At 37.4% G+C, this 22,851-nt stretch overlaps 1 protein-coding gene across 1 annotated transcript in view; it reads right to left on the bottom strand.

The window, feature by feature from the left end:
* Positions 1-20,528, bottom strand: part of LOC139737630 (bromodomain adjacent to zinc finger domain protein 1A-like) — a 48,215-nt gene extending 27,687 nt beyond the window's left edge. The window contains 12 exon segments of the mRNA XM_071648303.1: positions 804-905; positions 3,756-3,908; positions 4,619-4,757; positions 6,204-6,299; positions 9,506-9,795; positions 10,496-10,748; positions 11,118-11,205; positions 11,937-12,035; positions 16,799-16,954; positions 17,286-17,561; positions 19,697-19,946; positions 20,434-20,528. Coding sequence (XP_071504404.1) covers positions 804-905; positions 3,756-3,908; positions 4,619-4,757; positions 6,204-6,299; positions 9,506-9,795; positions 10,496-10,748; positions 11,118-11,205; positions 11,937-12,035; positions 16,799-16,954; positions 17,286-17,561; positions 19,697-19,809 — 1,765 coding nt within the window. The 5' untranslated portion in view covers positions 19,810-19,946; positions 20,434-20,528.
* Between the last annotated feature and the right edge of the window lie 2,323 nt (positions 20,529-22,851).

Genomic DNA, 22,851 nt, shown 5'->3' with positions numbered 1-22,851 from the left:
TATGTCTACCATTATTTTCATTTTTGATTACTTTTTTTTTTTCATGTGGTGCAAATTAACCACATTGAATCAATACATAACCTACACTATGACCCAGACTTTTCTCACTCAGTGTTATGTCAGCCCTGAAAATGGCTGCTGGGGTTACTATAAAAGATATTTTCGCAGCATGAAATTTTTGTGAATTGGAGCTGACGGCCATTTCGCGGCATTAAATTTTTGAAAGCTGCCTCAACGACATTCAATGCAATGCGTAGTGTAGACAAGAACTTTCAAATGCATTTTAATTTCGCGAATCTTGGTTCTCGCGAAATTTGCAAAATTAAAATACACATGAACATTCCTTGTTTTACAGTACTTGTAAAAGAGGAAATTTTCACAAGGTGGACATTTTTTACATGAATCTAGCACGAAAAGAACAGTGCATGAATATTTTTGCTTGTTATATGTAATATTATTTCACAGCTTTGATTCCAAGGTAGGTATATTGTAGTGGTTTAAATACTGTATCATTTGTAGTTCACTGGTCCTGTGGCTGAAGTGAATTTGCCAAAATGCTTAGCTGCAGTGACAAGGGTTAGCATTTCAAAGTGCTTGCTCAATTGTCTCAACTGTTCAAGAAATTCATCTTACCTTGCTTAGTGCAAAAAAAAAAACCAACAACAACAAAAAACTCGCAAACATTCAATTTCTTTGCTGACAAAGAGCAGATGGACCATGTAGCAATGGCTTCCAAGAAGTTATGTAAAATATATCTACCAGCTACACAAGTCGTTTGTTGAGAAAGTTTTGGGACTGTCTACCTTGATGGACAACAGGCCAGGCAAGAGCAGCTGTGGCGGCTCTCGTCATGGCAGCATATGTGGGGTCTGGGTCTTCTTCCAGTCGTGCCTCTGCTATATTCACTGTGAAAACAAAACAACTCAGCCATGTTACTCATAACATTCCTTCTCACCTCTTCTCACATCCATAGCGTAAATGTAAAGTCCTAGCTTGAACAGTTAGCCCCTCAAAACGATTTTGAGTTAAGTAAAAATTTACATTTGCTTTGTAGATTTGGTATGTGTGACTTCAATGAGCCATTATGTCCCAGTCAAAGGGATTCTTGGTAAGTGCACACAAAATGTCTTTTGTACAAAATGCAAACAAATCCAAGTCAAATTCACTGTGGTTAACTGCACGTCTACACTGCCAGGAATTTTGCTCTCACCTTGGCAAAGAGTTAAAGTTCACGAACAAAGTGGGCATTCATTTGTTGAAAATGTGACCAAAAAAAAAAAAAAAAAAAAAAAAATACATACAGGGTATCTCAAATAAAACTATACACTTTTGAAATGGCTGCCAAATCAGAAATATATGATTCTGGGGGAAAAGATTTATATGTATGGATAGCTTATGGACTCAACTTTCATATGACACCAAAAAGTTTACAAATAATTCATGAGCAGTGCTCACTTTTGTAAAGGGTATGAAAATTAGGCTGCGCAGGAATTAGCCTTATTTGCGACAGGTGAGTCCATTGGAGCTTACAAAACTGAAGTTGATATGAAAAACTTATGATCAATTGCGATCAGTTTGGGTTTGCTTAGTGAATTTTATGGTTTACTAAACCAAACTTTTATGCCTGAGTAAACCGCAGTTGCATTTATTTTGTAGTAGCATTGCAAATTTCCCTGGTAGACACAGTGGTGTGTTCATGTGAGTCAGCAAAATTTTCAACAAAATGAATTTGAATAATGAATTTACATAATCCCCATCTGGTTATTAAGTAAATCAATGAAATATTCTACTAATCTGAAAATAACTGCAATGTGGGGCAAAGGTTTTCATTCAAGTCACAGATGTAAACTAGAAATGTCGCTATGGCGACTGGTATGCCTCCGCCATAATGCATGATTCTCCTAATAGGTCTATAGTATATGTGGACAATGTGTGATTACATTTTCACAAAATTGGCAAAATATTAAAATGACATGTTTGTCACAAATGTATTGAATGTTTACCTTCCTTGACCTATGTTTAATTGGATGAATAGGAGAGCATGTATTTGGGGATTTAAGAACTTTAACTTGACTTTGACCATTTTATAAGTTTATGCATTGAGTAATTTTCAAGGTATGGAGAAAAAGCGCAATTTCTGTATTGAACAGTAAATTGTTATCATTTTCATCTGGCCTTTGATTTATAAGAGAAGCACTGTCAGGCAGAACATACATAAATTCAGCATGTACTAAGTTTCAAGATAACTTGAGCCACTTCCGAGATATGGAGAAAAAAGTAAGTTCAGCACTTTCACTTGATCTTTGACCTTTTGACCTTTGACCTTCTTGGCAAAAAAAAAATTCCAGAGAAACTCTATTGGGTTAGACATGCATACATCAAGTCTAAAAAAAAAAAATCCTGCTGGCATTGCATAAATATAAGGAAAATAGTAAGATTTTGAAGTATTGCCCTTGACCTTTGACCCCTGACCTTTGACCCCATGAACCCTAAATTCCCTAGATAACCACTGCCAGTCAGTAGATGCATATACACTATGTTCCATGAAGATACCTTGAACAATTTCCAAGATACAGAGAAAAAAGTGAAATTTTAACATTTTACTTGACCTTTTGACCTTTGAACCTCATGACCCCAAACTTTCACCAGAGAATCTTAATTGGGTAGTACATGTATACACTAAGTTTCAAGAAAATATCTTTAGGCATTGCATAGATATGGGGGAAATTGTAAAATTTTGAGCATTTGACCTTGACCTTTTGACCTTTGACCTTGAGCATGTGCACCCAAAAGTTGATAGGCACAACTTCACCCCCTAATACACATACATGCCAAGTTTCATTAGGATACCTCAAAAGGTTTTGGTAGTTACCCTGTCCACAAAATTCATTACGGACGGACGGAAGGACGGACGGACGGACGGACGGACGGACGGACGGACGGACGGACGGACGGACAACCCGAAAACATAATGCCTCCGGCACCACTTCGTGGCGGAGGCATAAAAATAGGTAAGAGTGTGTAAAATGGAAATTGCAACATGTACCATCACCTCATCCTTACTCACATGAACACACCACTGAGTCTACCAGGGAAATTTGCAATGCTACAATAAAATAAATGCAACTGTGGTTTACTCAGGCATAAAAGTTTGGTTTAATAAACCAAAAAATTCACGCAGCAAACCCAAACAGATCGCAATTGATAAATTTATCATATCAACTTCAGTTTTTTTAAGCTCCAACGGACTCACCTGTCAAAAATTTAAAAGGCTAATTCCTGCGCAGCCTAATTTTCATACCCTTTACAAAAGTGAGTAGTGCTCATTCAAGCATGAATTATTTGTAGACCTTTTGGTGTCACATGAAAGTTGAGTCCATAAAGTATCCATACATATAAACCTTTTCCCCCATAATTATATATTTCTTATTCGGCAGCCATTTCAAAAGTGTATAGTTTTATTTGAGACACCCTGTATATATATATTTTGAAAAAAAATCCTGGTGATACACATTTGATCTGTTGCTGGAATATATTTCTTACAGTATTGCATAACTATAGGGAGCTACACCACTCCAAAATGACTTCAAACAAATATAAAGATGACTTGCATGAATATAAGCCAAAGATTTATCACTTAAACCTGTAAATTTTTTAAAGCTTTCATGGTTACTTTGGCAAGTTAAGAACCACCCTACATTCCAATAATGGTCATGTTAAATCAAATCTAAAATAGGCTTCTTTTAGGCTTGTACCTTTGGGTATTTGCACTCCCTGTTCTTCAAGCTCTGACTTCCACTCCACTTCATCTTCTTCTTGGACTCGGAACAAAGACTTCAGCAAAAACCTCATAATGTCATAGAGACTACCATCTACTTTGTTGGAGGTTAGGGCTTCCTCAAGCATTTCTGTTAAGAGAAGGATTACACAATCAGAGGGTATAATATAAAGTAAATACAGGATTATAGAAACAGAGGGTATATTGGTAATAACAGAATAAACACATACCAAGAAAGAAAATCATTCTCCTTTAATTCATCTGCTTTTTACATCTACTTCAATTATTTTAACCTTAGTTGTTATAGAAAGTCTCTTACAGATTTTGGTCAGTTTTCATAAAGGTAGCCCAAGGTTAAGAAATGAACCAAGAGATAGCTGTGGACACAATTTACCCCTTTTCGCGAGCCTAATTTAGATGGTTCGCAAGCCAAATTAACCCTCTAAATTTGGCCCACTAGTTGCAGTACTAACCAACTCACCAAGGCATTCAGCTGTTTTCCCACAGACGCTTAACTTAAGATGTGCCATATATAAAGTGGACATTCTTTATCAAGAATACTTATATAACAATTAAATGCCCCAAAATGCAAAATTTCTTTGTATTTTCTTCTTCTTCTTCAAATCATGATATAAACACTCTGATTTTACTTTTAGAACCAGAGTCAACTGTATACACAAGTGCCTTAACCCAATGAAGACTAATCCTGAGTATACTCGGGCAGGTGTCTACGGGAAATATGTGTTACAGCAAAATCAGCCCATCTTCAACGGGTTAAAATTTCATTAAACAGGAGTACTCAAATCCCTAACAGGTGAGATGTGAAGCTTTGTCACTAACCTAGTGATACACCATCTGGGAAGTCCTCACTGACAGCTAGCTGGTCCCCAAAGGCATGGAGGAATTCCAGCAGCAAGACACAATCCCCAAAGAGCTCCTGAGGAATTAGCCCTGTAACAGGTAAGGCTTTCGGGAGTTCCTACAAAGATACATTGTATTCAGACAAATGTGTTAACTTTTTTGCTTTGACAATTTCTAAACTACAGTATGGTGCAAATTTGCATGGTGGATATCTTGTGTGCATTTGTCGTGGAAATACCTTTTGCTTCCCCTTAACCCCCCTCCACATTTCACGCAATAATTCTCCAACACTTGTGAGGCTTCTTGACTATTTTCACCCGAAAACATGCACAATTTTGTGATTTTGTGTAGATTTCCTATGGAAATCAATGCTCTCTCATGAAACTCATAAAAACATGACCATTTTTACTATTCATCACTTTCATTGATTGATTTTTTTTTTGCTAATTATGGTAGATAAGAGGTCCATGACAATTTCCATTGAAAAAAAAGTAAAACACAAAGAAATACATAAGAAATTCCCAAAACAATAAAATACTTAAGAATTTAAATGACTTTTGAAAGATTTTACGAAGCGCAATTGTTGAATATATCAAAACAGATATACAAACCCCAAAATAGACTCTCAATGCTTTTAATTAGTGTTTAACAGATCAAAATAAGTTGGGCTTACTTTGCACAATTAATTTATTAAAATTAAAAACGGATAATTTCAAAAAATTTTAAGAGGCAATCTTAATGGGATGTCGCGCGTACCAAATTTCGCCACAATCGATCCACTGATGGTATGGAATCAGCCCCCCCCCCCCCCCCCCCCCCCTTGACCATGATAGATTTCACCAATATCAGAATGTGACTGTCATCTTTAGGTGATATACCTGTGGTTTGAGTTTGGCGGTCATAGCTAAAAGCTGTGGAAAGTTATTAAAGAGTAAACCAAGTTGCTGACGACAACACTTCCACCGCAGCCGACTTAAAGGTAATGCCTATGTCTCGCTTGTCTCTGGATGATAGAGCAAGACAAAAAGTTGCTGCCTTTGACCCAATAAAAGGCCAAACATTGCAGCAGCATTACAAACATTAGTAAAAGGTCAAGATTTGACAATGATCACCTCTGTACAAAACTTGAGCGAAATTTGTCAAGGAATGTGGTCAGAAGAGTACAGACAAGGAGACGCTAAAAACTCAACCATTTTGTGTATAAAGAGGAGCCACCATCAAAAGCACAGGCTATATTTTGAATAAAACACTTCCATATTGAATATATTCTAATTTTTGGTAATTTTGAATATTTGGACCCAACCCAAGAGGTCTCCTACTGGGTACAATCACCATTTGTACAGGCCACGATCCTCTCCATAAATTGATTATTCCTGCCAAGTTTGGTCAAAAATCCTGACACCAATTTTCAAGAAAGAGATGAAAATGTTAAAAAGATAATGTTAGATGCACAATGCATGAAGGACGACGCACAACAGATGACATGCATCACACATGAACATACGAACTAGCTAAGCTTTATGTAAAAAACAAAAACAAAAAACAAAAACAAACTTGATCTTACCTTATGATCATCACACTCTAAATCATCTCTTGGCTTCATGTACTCTTTCATGTACTCAAAGCGAATTCTTTGGCGCTCCCGTTCTTCTTCCTTTTCCTGCAGAGAACAAATAACAGCACACGAAAGAACTAAGACTTTAAGAATGCCACTGCATTGATGGTATTACACAAGGCATAAAGGTACACAATTTCGAAAAGTCCTTTACTGTCACATGGAATGTACCCTTTCAACAGCCAAAAAAGCAGGAAAACTCTGTATGATTTGTTTCCTTTTTTTTATCATCACATTTTAATCACTGCATATAAGGGCAAGTCCAAGATAATGTCCCCTCAGATGCTCAAAATTCATCTTGATTTAATCAAAAAGTTATTGATATCATGTTGTAGCCAAAGAGTTAAATTATATATTTCCAGCAAAGAAAATATTTGATTATGCAAATTTATGCAAGAAATATGGCCTTAATTTGCATAAATTAAAAACAAACCTTACGTATGGGACAAATTAAAAATATTCATCTAAAATCAGTTGAATTTGTCCTTGACCTAGTTCCTTTATGGACATGACCCCTGTATGAGCTAGTATAATTTCCAATAGGTAAGACAAGGTCAGCACATTAATTATGCAAATTATGCTCTTTCCCAGAACGAAGTGTCCCATACGTAAGGATTTGAGTATGTTTTTTTAAGTTTTTTCTGAAAATTTCCAACATTGACCAATCATACTTTAGGAAGTTCTAATTTATTCATTTTAACTCCAGATTAGCAAAACTAAATGTGGAAATTTAATTAGTCCTTCATCTTATAACTAATTAAAGTTTGCTTACGTATGGGACAAATGCCTTACGTATGGGACATTACATGCAAAGTGAATGGGAAAACCGCCTTTTGACATGGATGCTATATGTCCTTACATTTGTTTGGGTAATGGTTATCTTTGCACCTACTCTGAAGGATATGTCTATATATCTACCTCTCCTACTTAGTTGACCTCAGGGAGAGTGTAAGAACAGCATTATTGAGTCATTCTATGATTAAGAAAGGAAAATAAAGAATATTCATTTATACAGTGTACTTGTATTTTCTTATTTTCATTACAGGCTGTGCAGCTGGTCTTCAATTAACATTCCTCCTTTTAACATTTTGATATTGGACATTTTCTTAATTCAGTTATCATTTTCAACTTTACCTCTCTACAAAATGACTTTGTCCTAGAGAATGGGAATCTCTAAGTGTCATTGTAGGTGCAGTACACTGTTCAGCATGTACTACAGGCTGTACAGCCTAAAAAGGGAAATCAAAACAATTGTGCTTGTGGTGCTCATCAATGACATTACAGGTCTTACTGAAAAGAAAAATCACTTGAGGTGACAGCAGGTAACTTTGTCATTACTTGAGTTGATAGCAAAGGAAAAACCCTACAAGAATACTTTTTATTTTGATATGATGTTTAATATTTCAACTGCACTCCCTCAGAATACGTCATGACTTATCAAGGTCATGAACATGATTTCGGAAAATCCTGTAAAATGAAGACTATAGTTTACATTTGCCATGAACCACAATATCAATACTGGTTCTGTGGTTGGAGTGCTAATAACACAAATTACACAAACAAATGGGGAATTCAATTTTCTTGTCTATATTGTGTTTGAAGAGACTGATGTGCTCTGAGACACCTTCATCAACTCATACTTACTTTGTACCCCACATCTACACAATTATCAACAAGCATTGCAATCTCGTAGTGTATGATCAAATTAGGTTATTAGAATTTATCAAACTTGTAAGTTTCAGATCAGTGAGTTACTTAAGTGTTTCAAATCTAGAATTACATTTTCTCTTAAGATTTAAATGTACAAATGATAATCTTTCCTGTATCACTACACAAGCATGTATGTATGTACAAAGTACAAACGCAAATTTTGTCGTCTTTGGTTTCATAGACCTGAAGCCAAGCAATTTGAAGAAAAAAAAGCCAGCATTGGCACATACATTCTTCTATCTCTTTGTTCTACCACAGCTTTTAAACTCTAAAAGTTTCATTAAAATTGGATTGATTTTGCAGAAGCTAAAATTCACATGGCAAAACATGATGATTACAGAGCAAAATTAATTACTCTTGTTGTTGTTGTTTTTTGTGCTGCATTTCAAACAATTACAAAGCTCTATAAAACTTAGACAACTTGTAAGGTAAGCCTAAAACTACTGAAAGTACCCACTTCAAACTGTATTTACAAATTACTCTGTACATGACATTTGATTTTACAGTTGAAATTATCAAGACTACAAATTAGTCATGGTACATGTGCATGTATGCTACATCAAGGTCATAAGCTAGAATTTGCACATTTTTTTTTTTCATTTGATAAAAAATATTGACCAGAGTATCACAAATGGGCTAGAAATAGAGTGTCAGTATACTGTATCTGTATGTGTAGACATCATGAGGACAGTGTTAATGCATGATGGAATCCAAACTATGACATTTAATTGTAAATTGTAAATTACTTTTATTTGTCTTATTTTAGCTTTTTTTAGGTATCTGAACCGGGAAAATACCCACTTAGAAGTCTATTTCATTTGTTACATGTTGTAGTATGATTTGTGGAACTGAATATGACACTATGGGGAAATTTAAAGTCATTCCCATGAATACACTTGTGCACTAAAGACAAATGTCCCATACGTAAGTTCAGCCATGTCCCATACGTAAGGTGTACTTTCGTTAATTAAACCAACTTCATGAAAATATGCGCCATTCTTTTGCAGTGAAACTTTGCTGAAAGATACTTCAGTATTGTACCTTTCTTCTCTTTTAAACAGAACTTGATCAGTAAGGTACTTTCAGAGAATTTTCAATTCAAACTTTATTTTGAAAAATCCAGTTTTTCTCTGGTCCCATACGTAAGTTGCCATATTTTTCTCAATAAAATAATTAACCCAAGGTCAAATGACATCAAACTTAAACACAATATTCTTCTCAGGGCTAGCAGTCCTCCTGATGATAAACAATAAAATCCAAGCGCTCCTTCATTACTTTTCAGAGGTTTGAAATCTCTGAATGTCCCATACGTAAGGTGCGCGATATCTTGGACTTGCCCTCAAGCAGGGCAACCAACATTCACACATCACAGCCAGGGATTTTCAAAAGAGTCATTAGGGAAATGTACTTGAAATACCAATTCTCAAGTAAAGAAATATTCAACATTTTGTAGAGAGCCTCTCGCATAATAACTGAGACAAGGCAGCCCTAGATATGACACAACATGCAAAATATCTGTCAGCTTTAAAAAGATCCCTCACCTTTCTCCTTCTTTCTTTACTCTCTTCGATGTCCTTCCGTATCTGCTCCCTTCTTGCAGCCTTTTCCTGCTCCCTCTGGACCCGCTGCTCCTCCTTGGCTCTTGCCTGCTCCTCACGGAGCTGAGCCTTGGCCTTGGCCTTTTCTTCTGCTATCTTCTGCTTCATGAGCATCTTCTCTGCTAGTCTCTCTTGCTTCAACCTGGCTTTGAGGGCAGCCTTCTCCTCTGGTGTCAGCCTTGGCTTCTTGACCTTGGCCTCTCGATTCTCCTTGTTTGAAGTCTTGTATTTTCCTGAACAAATTCAAGATGAGATTTACTATGAGATATGCAGTTCTGACTTCAGATCTTCGCTTTTTCTTTTCCTCTAGTATGTTCCTACTATCGGACCACAGAGGCAGCTTTCAGTTGAAAAACATGACATACATTTTTATCTCTTAGTAAAGAAAATTGGAAGTACACTGAGGAACTCGACTGAGAAAACAGTTCTGCATAATATTTTACCTTGTACTGCATGCATGACGAATCTTTAAAAAAAAAAAATTAAAAAAAAAAAAAATATATATATATATATCTGACATTTGCACAACCATTTCTGACTTGTGACATCTACATTAATGACTACATTTTTGCAAGATCACGTTGTTGGTATAATCCATTTTGCACAATATCTGACGCATGAAACATGCAGCTTAATCCTTCCTTCTCTGGAAATCATATTCGTTATTATTTGACAGAAATATGCATCTTTGAAAAGAAATATGCATCTACAGTCCTGCCATGGTTTTATGCACATCAGCACTCAAATTACAGTAAGGTGTTGGCTTTTGTAGAACACATAATTGAAAACAGTCTGGAATAAATGTTTTTTCCATCTACTTTGAGCATGGAGTAATGATAATCCCATATTTCTACTTATATTGCTAACTGATGGTAATCTTCTACTGTTTTATCATGATGCAGGATGGCTCACTCAACAATAGTGGGTACTTACTCTTCTTCTTTTCACCACCTTTGGCTGCAGCCTTCTTTTTCACCTCCATAAGCGGGATGTCATCATCGTCTTCATCGGAATCTTCTGAATCATTAGCATCATCATCGTCATCTGCAGAGCTCTCTTGCTCTGAATGCTGCATGACTTTATGGGTGTTTCGCTTTGCAGGTGTGGAGCTGAAGTTTGGAGGTGGACCGGCAAAGAATTCCTCAAAGCGCCTCTCATTCAAGCGGAACTTCTGCAGGTATTGTGACTGATTTGGGTGATACATAATGAGAAAACTCATTTGTCAATCCTGATCGATTCTATGGGTAAAGCTCTACACAGAAGTCATGCATGTTTTACCAAAACTTATTATTCACATGCTTCTTAATTGGCTAACAACCTGGTCATAGCTTCAGTATTGTGCTACATTTGGCCAACATGGCTCATATGTTTTTGAATTAATCCATACTGAGAATTTCAGACAGGTCTAAAAACAAATCAGACAATCCTGAATGCAAGCATGAGTTCAGCATCATGACTTATGCACACATACACACTCAAGTAACTTGAAAACACAGTACTTTTAGATACAACAACTCAGGCAATAAATCAAGCCTCGACACAAGCATGGCAATACCTTGACAGTCCAAATATAATCCACAACATGACAATGATGTTTGAGGTACAGCTTGTTTTTATCCCTGGTGTAGAGGCCTCTCTTTCGACTGTGGGAAGAGAGAAAAACATTCCAAGATGGTTAACATCAGCTTCATCTTTATGCAAAACTTAGAATTGTAATGCAGCTACCCAGGTATGTTCCACAACAGTTTCCTACAACTCTGTACATTATGGCATAAACTTTTCGCCTGCAACGCACAAATTTGGTGCATTCCGAAGTTGTATGATTACATGACTTACTACAGATGCATGCCACGGTGCTTTAGTAATTGGTTTAAAGCAAAAGCTCTTGCCCAACACTCAAGACAACTTAAATAAAGCAATGGCCGTCCTCAGAACCCTGATATGTCACACTTTAGTTGCCTCAATGTGAGAGAAACAAACACTACTTTTCACTTAAAAATAACAACAAAACTTCTATCTGGTACACTGTAAAGCTATGATGGCTTGAGAAACAAGATATGACTACACAAACAAAATTACCTGGTATAATTGTCAAATTCCTCATCTCAAAGGTTTTCATTCATCAGTCCCATGAACCTAATCTGCATTAGAACGGTGTGGCACAGACAGAGTTTGCAAGTTTGTTTGAAGTTTCGTGGTTTTCACGGCCAAAAAAGCATATGCATGGTAATTACACATGTAAATACTATGCACAAAATTTAGCCAGTATCTGTAGAAATCATTCAATTACAAAAACAAAGTTTGACTTGACTTGCACGTCCCTGCAATGCTTCCTTTACATTCTGCATATTTGGGCATCACCATGATCACTGACCTGACATTGCTATGGGGAGCTATGTAAGTTCCTGAGCCTTGCAGCGAGGTGACTTCATATTTGTACATCGAGGGCTTGAGCATTTGAGCAGGTAAACTCCTGGATGAGAAAAAAGAAAAACAAACAAACATATTAGAACAGTAAGACATAACTCGATACCACTTTCTGTCATTAAAGAGAATCACACTACGATTTCTTCAGCAACTTCAGTTTCAGTTTCAGTTTATTTCCACAGTTCAGGTAAAAACATATAAATACACAATCAATCAGTTCTAACACATACATATATACAAACCAAAAATTATTTTGGATAAATACATAATCACAGTTAAAAGTTAAAAAGTGTGTGTTCCAGATTGACACAACAATTAAAATAAATGGAGGAAATCAGCAGTAGGCCATTGGCCTTTCGAGGCTGATCCCCTGAGCAAATATACAATATTAAAACTGTATGTCGTTATACACTGTTACATAAATCATGAGTCACATAAAAAAAGAATTGGATTTGCAATAAATAGGGACAAGAAGAAGAAGAAGAAAAAAAAAAAGAGCACATCCAAAAGGAAGGAACCATGACATACCAAAAACAACCATAAAAAGGGTAGGACAAAAAAATGGGCAAAAATTATCATTGAATGCAATTTAAGAAATGGTTTGAGCATATAATATTCTATAAAAATCGTAAAAGAAAAAAAAAAAATTACATATCATCATAATACCGAGTATCATTGAATATAGTGTGCAGCTGTATAATCGTGATTCTTCAGTGTGTACATATGCCAAGCAATATCGTGAGCCGCGCCCCGCCACTGAGGGCGCACCACTTCCAACATGATTAGTGCCGTATATGGTCAACTTCATCGACTAATTACCAAACTTAATAAGACAGAACAGCCATTATCAGTCTTAAATAATTATTTTGCAAATAATGCCTTTCACACAAGACGTTAGTTAATAGTAAGAACTATCCACATGTACGTAACTTTGGAACAGACCGAAACATATGATGCATGAGCCACGATGGAAAACTTTACTAAGATCCAACCAAGTGTTGTGCATTATTTGTTGACAAAACAAGGAAAAGTAGAAATTACGCGGTGTGTAATATATGTCCCCGCCGAAAGTAGCATTTTGTAGCAAAATGTACAATATAGGTCAAAAATCAAGGTCAAAGGTCAAAGAAGTCAAAGGTCAAAATTCTGTGAAGAAGTTTTGAAGCCCTCACCTAGTGCCATCACATAAAGCAAACGGAATCGAAATCTGGTTAGAAATGGCGAAGGAGTAGCATTTTGTAGCAAAATGTACAACAAAATGTTGGTCAAAAATTCAGGTCAAAGGTCAAAGAAGTCAAAGGTCAAAATTCTGTGTAGAAGTTTTGAAGCCCTCACCTAGTGCCATCACATAAAGCAAACAGAATCGAAATCGGGGAAGAAATGGCGAAGGAGTAGCATTTTGTAGCCAATGTACAATATGGGTCAAAAATCAAGGTCAAAGGTCAAAGAAGTCAAAGGTCAAAATTCTGTGTAGAAGTTTTGAAGCCCTCACCTAGTGCCATCACATAAAGCAAACGGAATCGAAATCATGGTAAGAAATGGCGAAGGAGTAGCATTTTGTAGCAAAATGTACAATACAGGTCAAAAATCAAGGTCAAAGGTCAAATAAGTCAAAGGTCAAAATTCTGTGTAGAAGTTTTGAAGCCCTCACCTAGTGTCATCACATAAAGCAAACAGAATCGAAATCGGGGAAGAAATGGCGAAGGAGTAGCATTTTGTAGCCAATGTACAATATGGGTCAAAAATCAAGGTCAAAGGTCAAAGAAGTCAAAGGTCAAAATTCTGTGTAGAAGTTTTGAAGCCCTCACCTAGTGCCCTCACATAAAGCAAACGGAAACGAAATCGGGGAAGAAATGGCGAAGGAGTAGCATTTTGTAGCAAAATGTACAATATGGGTCAAAAATCAAGGTCAAAGGTCAAAGAAGTCAAAGGTCAAAATTCTGTGTAGAAGTTTTGAAGCCCTCACCTAGTGCCATCACATAAAGCAAACGGAATCGAAATTGGGTTAGAAATGGCGAAGGAGTAGCATTTTGTAGCAAAATGTACAACAAAATGTTGGTCAAAAATTCAGGTCAAAGGTCAAAGAAGTCAAAGGTCAAAATTCTGTGTAGAAGTTTTGAAGCCCTCACCTAGTGCCATCACATAAAGCAAACAGAATCGAAATCGGGGAAGAAATGGCGAAGGAGTAGCATTTTGTAGCCAATGTACAATATGGGTCAAAAATCAAGGTCAAAGGTCAAAGAAGTCAAAGGTCAAAATTCTGTGTAGAAGTTTTGAAGCCCTCACCTAGTGCCATCACATAAAGCAAACGGAATCGAAATCATGGTAAGAAATGGCGAAGGAGTAGCATTTTGTAGCAAAATGTACAATACAGGTCAAAAATCAAGGTCAAAGGTCAAATAAGTCAAAGGTCAAAATTCTGTGTAGAAGTTTTGAAGCCCTCACCTAGTGTCATCACATAAAGCAAACAGAGTCGAAATTGGGGAAGAAATGGCGAAGGAGTAGCATTTTGTAGCCAATGTACAATATGGGTCAAAAATCAAGGTCAAAGGTCAAAATTCTGTGTAGAAGTTTTGAAGCCCTCACCTAGTGCCCTCACATAAAGCAAACGGAAACGAAATCGGGTAAGAAATGGCGAAGGAGTAGCATTTTGTAGCAAAATGTACAATATGGGTCAAAAATCAAGGTCAAAGGTCAAAGAAGTCAAAGGTCAAAATTCTGTGTAGAAGTTTTGAAGCCCTCACCTAGTGCCATCACATAAAGCAAACGGAATCGAAATTGGGTTAGAAATGGCGAAGGAGTAGCATTTTGTAGCAAAATGTACAATATAGGTCAAAGGTCAAGGTCAAAGGTCACGACTGAAATTCTGTGTAGAGTTTCAAAGCTCCCATGTAGTGCTATCATATAAAGCAAACAGAATCAAAATTGGCTCAAAAATGACAGAGAAGTAGCAAATTGAACATTTTGATCACACACGGACGCACACACGGACGGACACACGGACGGACGGACACACGGACACACGGACACACGGACACACGGACACACACACGTACGGAGCCCGTTTCATAGTCCCCTGCTCGAACTCGTTCGGCGGGGACAATGATGGCATTCTGAATTAAATTCTGCAGCATCCATTTTCACAAGATTCTCAGGTCAGCAGCAGTTCCCAGCTGACTGACTTGCACACAAAAACAATTGCAACTCATTCATAATACACCGGCTATGCAGCTTAAAGCATTAGAGTGATTGTTAGTACCAGCCATCAGTATACTAATAACTGGTAAAAAGTATATTTTGGCGTTAAGGCAAAATAACAGACTGGTCGAGTCAGAGCTCTCAGCCTATCATAAATGCTACCTAGAAATGTCGATATGGCGACTGGTATGCCTCCGCCATAATGCATATTCTCCAAATAGGTCTATAGTACATGTGGACAATGTGTGATGACCGTTTCACATAATTGGCAAAATACTAAAATGACATGTTTGTCACAAATGTGTTGAATGTTCACCTTCCTTAACCTACAATGTAGGTTTAATTGGATGAATGGGAGAGCATGTATTTGAGGATTTGAGGACGTTTACTTGACTTTGACCCTTTTATAAGTTTATGCATTGAGTAATTTTCAAGGTATGGAGAAGTGCAATTTCTGTATTGAATAGTAAATTGTTACCATTTTCACATGGCCTTTGACCCTTGACCTTTGACCCTAAGACCCTAAAATTCATAAGAGAGTCACTGTCAGGCAGAACATGCATACATTGTAAATATGTACTAAGTTTCAAGACAACTTGAGCCACTTCCGAGATATGGAGGAAGAAGTAAAGTTCAGCACTTTCACTTGATCTGTGACCTTTTAACCTTTGACCTTTTTGGCAAAAAAGACTTCCCAGAGAATCTCTATTGGATAATATATACCAAATAAAAAAAAAAAAAAATCCTGCAGGTATTGCATAAATATGAGGAAAATAGTCAAATTTTGAAGGGTTGACCTTGACCTTTGACCCATGACCTCTGATCTAATGATTCCGAAATTCCCTAGATAATCACTGCCAGTCAGTACATGCATATACACTATATTCCATGAAGATACCTTGAACCATTTCCAAGATATGGAGAAAAAGTAAAATTCTAACATTTTCAGTTGACCGTTGACCTTTGACCTAATGACCTGAAACTCTCATCAGAGAATCATAATTGGGTAGTACATGTATACACTAAGTTTCAAGAAAACATCTTTAGGCATTGCATAGATATGGGGGAAATAGTGAAATTTTGAGCATTTGACCTTGACCTCTTGAACTTTGACCTTGAGCATGTGCACCCAAAAGTTGATAGGCGCAACTTCACCCCCTCACACACATGCATGCCAAGTTTCATTAGGATACCTCACAAGGTTTTGTAGTTACGCTGTCCACAAAATTGATTACGGACGGACGGGAGGAAGGACGGACAATCCAAAAACATAATGCCTCCGGCACCACTACGTGGCGGAGGCATAAAAACTCCAATTATTGGGTCAGGAACAAGACCATGAAATAGTGCATGACCTTTGTATATTGTTTCCTAACAGCAATTACTTTGTTCTCCTTGTAGTCAACTGGGAATTTTGCATACAGAAATTATCGGTAGTTGCATACCGGTACTTGACGCAGCTGTGATCTAAATTGTACTGCTCAATGCACTGCATTGGTTAAGAATCACATAATCTGCATAGCATTCTAATGAGGCATTACGGGATCACAGATAAGGGTGAGGTTACACAGTCAATATGTATGCCTGTTGTCATCAAACCTTCTAGTATACCTTTTGGGTGTCTTGCGCTCTGCATGAACAGATTTCATCTTCTCTTCCTTTCCATTATCCATGACAAATATGATCTCATCATCGCTGCTCTCTGATGCACTAACATCTGCTGAGTACTGCGGGGGAACGATGACTCGATTCACGCGGCATGTTTCCCTGTGTTGGTCAATTGCAAATGTAAATGGTAGACATATTTACCAACACATTTTGATATGATAATAAGACACCCACATTCATTTCATGTTCATTAAAGAAACAGTGCACTACAAACCAATTGCCCTCTTGCCCAAGCCTGCGACAAAAGGAAAAAAAAAATTGAAAAAATGAAAAAAAAAAAAAATCCCTGTATGACAAGTTAGAAAAACACACAAACAATCTGGCAGCTTTACAAGAAAGTGGCTGGATTCCACTTACATAGCCATTAGTAATTTCTGCTAATTTTGTTTCTTAATTTTACAATACAAATACAGAAAATGTGTAAAATTACCTGGTATCTAGGTGTACAACATCGACAATTTCCCCAACAAAGAAGCGATCCTTGACAAACAAGAAAATATCATCACACATGTCAGACAGCCGCCCTCGCTTGGTCATCTGTGCCAGGTAGAGGACAGGGGGCTCAAGGTACACAGGGAAGCTTGCTAAATATTTCAAAGCCCTTTCCTCACTTTCCATCGCTTCTTGGTACGTTAGACCAGGCCTCCCTGTCAAACTGCAGCTCCATACTAAGCTGTTGCACAGGATTGTCCTCTTGAAGAAATCACTGAAATAAAGTATTCAGCGATACAGTGGTAGTTTACATGGATTGTCAGCATTTCGTTATGCACTTTGCATTTTCCAGTCATACAGTTGGATTCCTATGCATGGAAATTGCTATATGTCCAACAATATGATGAGACCAACATATCAATTATATTTTTTCTACTTAAAAACAGACAAACAAATACAACATAGACGTACAAAGTCTCACACATCGGGTATACCACAGTCACGCCTCTGGGTCTTTCTCACGGTCATATGACAGGCAAGTTTCGCCCCATGCCTCATTTAAAAAAAAAATCAAAAAACAAAAAAACAAAACATTGTTTTTGGACAATCATTTTTTAACAAAATATTCTAGCCTATAATGGATCAATTCTAGGTGGCTGTTGCAAAAGGGAGTTTTTCCAAAATATTACATCGAGTATGCACCAGTTAACATGATTTACAGCTTAAAAATGCTAAAGCTCTTTACTGTGGGAAGGGGACACCCCTCCCCCCCACAATCTCCCTGTTTGGTCACTTCGAATTTACTCAAAAAGAAGGTTGTTTGAATATTAGATACAGTCATTTAGATGCACTATTCAGCACACAAGAGCAATTCATTACTCATAATAAGATGTTTCTATAGTATACTACCACAAATATATATGAATCCTTCTTTCTTCTTCTTCTTCCTGTTCTGTGTGTAAATATACAAAGAAACCTCCACATTATGCTCAAGTCAAACATATGAAGAAGACAATATTTCTCTTTGAATTGTTGATTTCTTTTGAAAGAACTCACTTTCTCTCTTTGAAGATACATTGCCCTTCATGAATCATGTGCAGCTTAGACTTAAAATCTAGCCCTATGGGAAAAAAAGTCGCTATTTTCATCTGTTTCACTCTTGGTCAAATTATTTTACATGATGGGAGACATGTTAAAATAGAGCAAAATCAGTTGAACTATTAAAATGTGAAGATTACAACAAACTTAATAACTTCTTTAAATTCATGTAAAGGCATTCACTAGGTAGTAACCGTTAGATCCTCTATGCTCTAGATTCACCAGACCCTATGTTTTATTCATATTAATCATTTCAGTCAATGGCTGGGTGCAGACAAGGTCAAGGACAAAATTGGGCAATCCTGGGTTTCAGGGGGCTAAATTATTTTAGGCTTCTAACTTCAGCACAGCCATATCCATATGTACCCCGCTAAAATTGAAGAAAAATTAAGCGATATGTATCATACTTGATTAAAGTTAGCTAGGTGGCTTTTACAGGGTTTGATAGGGTTACCAGTTAGATCTAGTTAAACCCGAGGAGAGTTTAACCGGTTAGTGTTTTAGGGTTTAGGTTTTAGGGTTAGGGTTAGGTAAGGTTAGGGGTAGCCCCGGAGACCGCGCCGCAAGGCGCGGTCCTGGCGGTTACCTCGCAGCTGAGCGGGAGCAAAAATCACGAATAACTCCAATGCCACATTCACGGCGACTTCACAAATAAAGCACGGCTAAATTTCCATCATAAACACAGTGACAATAAAAAATGAAATATACATTTCCTTTTCGACTTGGTTTTTCTCACTCATTTATCTAGAAACTGCAAAATTTTCTACATTTTTTAGGAGTAATAAGCGGCCTGCCCTAGTGCAACAGTAGTGGAGAGACTTGCTGCTATATCCATTAGTACGTATTACGCATGCTGTCAATGCACTGCACTGCATGCATGCTGTGCGCGCGCCTGGGAGCTGTGCGAGTGATTGTGAGTTCAGTGAGCATCGGTGAGCTAAAGATATTCGAGTTATAAGACAACATTTTCTGCATCATAAGCAATGAAATGCATCAAACAGTCGCCGAAATTAATCATTTAGGTTTAATCGACCCATGTAAGTATTCCTAGTAGTTTTTGTTGAAAAATTAAGGAAATATAGCGCCGAAATGGCACCGTTTTGTACAACTCCTCGATCTGAATGTGAAAACGTCACAGCCCCAATGCTGCACGTTGGGGCTCCGCAGTTGAGTTAGGTTAGGGGCTGTGCTAAAGTAGAGGTCTAACTTTGCTAAGCCTAAAATAATTTAACATTAGCCCCCTAAAAACCCAGGATAGCCATCTTGGTACCACAGTCATTGGTACAATGGTAGTTTCTATTTGTTACTCACTCATAATCCCTGAATATCTCATTAGTCAGTCGACACAAGAAAACTTCCTCATCAGGCTGCAAATCTTTTGGCGGTTTGGCAGGCCTAAACTCTCGACGACGAAGCAACGGCATTTTGCTTCAGGGATGGAACATTACACAGAGCACCTTTTCCTCTGAACACCAGTGGCCCACTGTTGATTGAGGCGATCCTGAAGAGCTGTAAATTACGTAGGCTGTTATGTGGTGGGAGCTTCTCTGTGAACGGAAGGCTGCATAGAAAAATTAGAATAGCCATACATAGCATGCTGCTTAGCCATAGGGGCAGGTGAGACACTGAGAATAACACTAAACAGCTAGCTCAGTGAGCTTAGCAGGGGAAGAAAAGAAACCACTTTCCAAATCGTGAAAACATGAAAATCACGCAATTTTGAAAAAAGGCGATCCTCACAGTCAGTCAGTGGTTAGAACATGATAAATACTTGTGCATTTGCCCATTGTCCGATTGAAAGAGCAAGTTATAAACATGATAAAGAAGGCAGGTTGAACGCGTGTGTGCAGAGTGTATGTGTAAGATAGTTCCTTCGTGTCGTCTGGACAAGTATCATGTGTTCTAAATCAACACGATATAGTCTAGAATGAAACAATGCATTCACAAAACTGAGGGATTCTCAGCACGACTTGCGATTAAATTTTGCGATAAATCCAGCACTGTGTAGTCAAACAAGAAGGAGAAATATTGGGTAACAGGGTACTTACTTGAACGTTTGTTGAGAGAGGTAGAGAGGTGGTTTTCGTACATCACACATAAGAAGTGCACACTATCCAGCAGCCTGGCTGGCTCGCTGTTTGTGCGAAATTCGACGAACGAGCGACGGCGCGGCGAAAAGAAGACTTCAGTCGTTCCAGTTGCATGGCTTCTACACGCATTGGCATAGGGGGTTTGTGCGATGTATGACGTGTTTGCGGATTGTTGCGAGATGGCGCGCAGCGCACCCGGGTCGATCGCAGCGTTGGAAATTGGGGCGAGGATTCGACGAACGTTTCTTGCTTGGGGAATAAATGGCGCTCACAGAGCAGATCGCGCGCACTCAGCTCAGTTTCAACTCCTCAACACACTAGTCTCCGATTCAAACCGCCAACAGATCTGTGGTCTGTGCGTCTAATGCTAGTATGAACGGAACTCTTCTGTTTAAATAAAAATATTGGGCTGTGAAGCATTTTATATTCGTAGCAGCACATATTCCAGTACAATTTGCTGTAGGCCTACATATATTTCCACAAACGATGTAAGAAGTATTGTCTAATCTGCACTTGGTAGAAAAAAAAATATATAGAATATCGAGTAGTGTCAACCCCTAGCGATACTCTTCTCTTCAAATTCCTGTTACATTCTGACCATGATTATGATGGACCTGAGATCGAGTGATGAAACATGTAGGCCTATCAATTTTCAATTTCAATTCAATCTATTTGTTCAATTCCACCAAGAATAACAAATTACAAAAATTGTAATATTGGGCGAAGACAAAAAATCAATGATTAGACAAACATGACAGATAGCTGATAAGAGATTCAACATATAGAATACATCAGGTGGAAAAGATAGGAGACCTGCTGAGAAGCAATGCTTGTAAATTGCAGAAACTCCTATTTACAAATACAAAACAAAGCCACCAGATACACAAGACTGAAAATTTCAGCCTGAAACTATGTACAATATATGCGGAGATAAAATGATAATGTTGGGGGCTTGGGGGGGGGGGGGGATGCAGCACTCCAACGGATGTTAAAGAAAAAATTGTATTTAAACAGAATAAGGGATTGAATAATGGGGAAAATTTGAACTTGGACTTGGACACACGGTTACAGACACAGGGACAAGAGTATCAGAGGGTGAAATAAAGGCAATGACTTACAAGGCCCATTCTCAGTAAAAGCGTTCAAATCACTACGGATGTCGCCGACATTCCATGACAGTTTGCGGTTCCCTTAAACCTATTAGATACTATTTAAATGTTTATAATATATCACGAGGACTTTATTTGTTAAAAATAAACACGATCAAATGCGGTTGTCTGCCTTTTTGTATGAAATTTTGCTGTTAAACTTCGTTAAGATCCCCAAAACGCAGTGTCGCCGGCTATTTCAGAATTATGTTTTATTGCTCCTCTCCATCCACAAACACATGCACTTTCCAAATATCATTTTCATGGACGATGAGCATATCACAACATGTGCTAATCACAATACTCAAAAAGTTCCAAAATTTTTATTGACTTCTTTTTTTATAGCCTTTTGAAACCTGTCGCCAAGTTCACCACCAGATACGTCACCAGTTTCTTTAGTGTTACAGCATTGCGAAAATATATGCAATGACCCTGTGTATATGAAACCCTGAGGATATACTTTATACATTGCAAGTACATGTACTTAAGATTTTTTGTGCAACAGCTCTTTATTGAGAATACGGTACAATGTTTGAAATAACGGTTTTCTACATTTTTATTTGGACAGATACGTTACATACATTTCACGCCACCCACTGCGACAGATATTGCAATGTCAGACAAATTGTATACATGTATTATATACCTACTTCCTTCTAAGTGCCTGCAAAAATATGTTTTTTAAACCTTGTTTGCATTATCCATCAAAACTTAATGAATACTTATAGTCAGATGGATAAATACATTCAGACGCAAGATGGGAATATTCTGTGAATGAAGAACTCAGCTTTCACATTTAGGGCTCTTTTCCACTACATTTCATAGTTTAAATATTACGTACAATGTTTAATATGGTTAATTTGGGCTTACATCATTCATTTTTACCTCATTTCATAAGGTAAATAATTAAAACAGGTGATATTTATTAATTCATACACAACTAAAATTTTTACTTATATTTTACCAGATACGTTACCAAAGGCGATTCGATGTTTTTCAATAGTTATTTCCCCAGGAAAGCATTTCATATTTATTTCCTGTGGAAATTCCAGATCGGATCGTTACCTTTGCATGATTTGTGGGATTCGAAACTTTATATTTGTAAGCGAAATTTGCTAAAAATTCAAAGTGAATCTTAAGGTTATATTTCATTTCAGCAAAAAGCATATTTCAACCTATCACACAGAAATAATTTCTACCAATTAGCAAGGGATGACAACATCTTTAC

This window comes from Diadema antillarum, unplaced genomic scaffold (genome assembly GCF_040938485.1).
Source record: "Diadema antillarum isolate AM-2024a unplaced genomic scaffold, OU_Dant_1.0 seq00000697_RagTag, whole genome shotgun sequence".
NCBI lineage: Eukaryota > Metazoa > Echinodermata > Echinoidea > Diadematoida > Diadematidae > Diadema > Diadema antillarum.
Note: the sequence above shows the minus strand (reverse complement) of the source record. Positions and strands in the feature narration are given on the sequence as shown.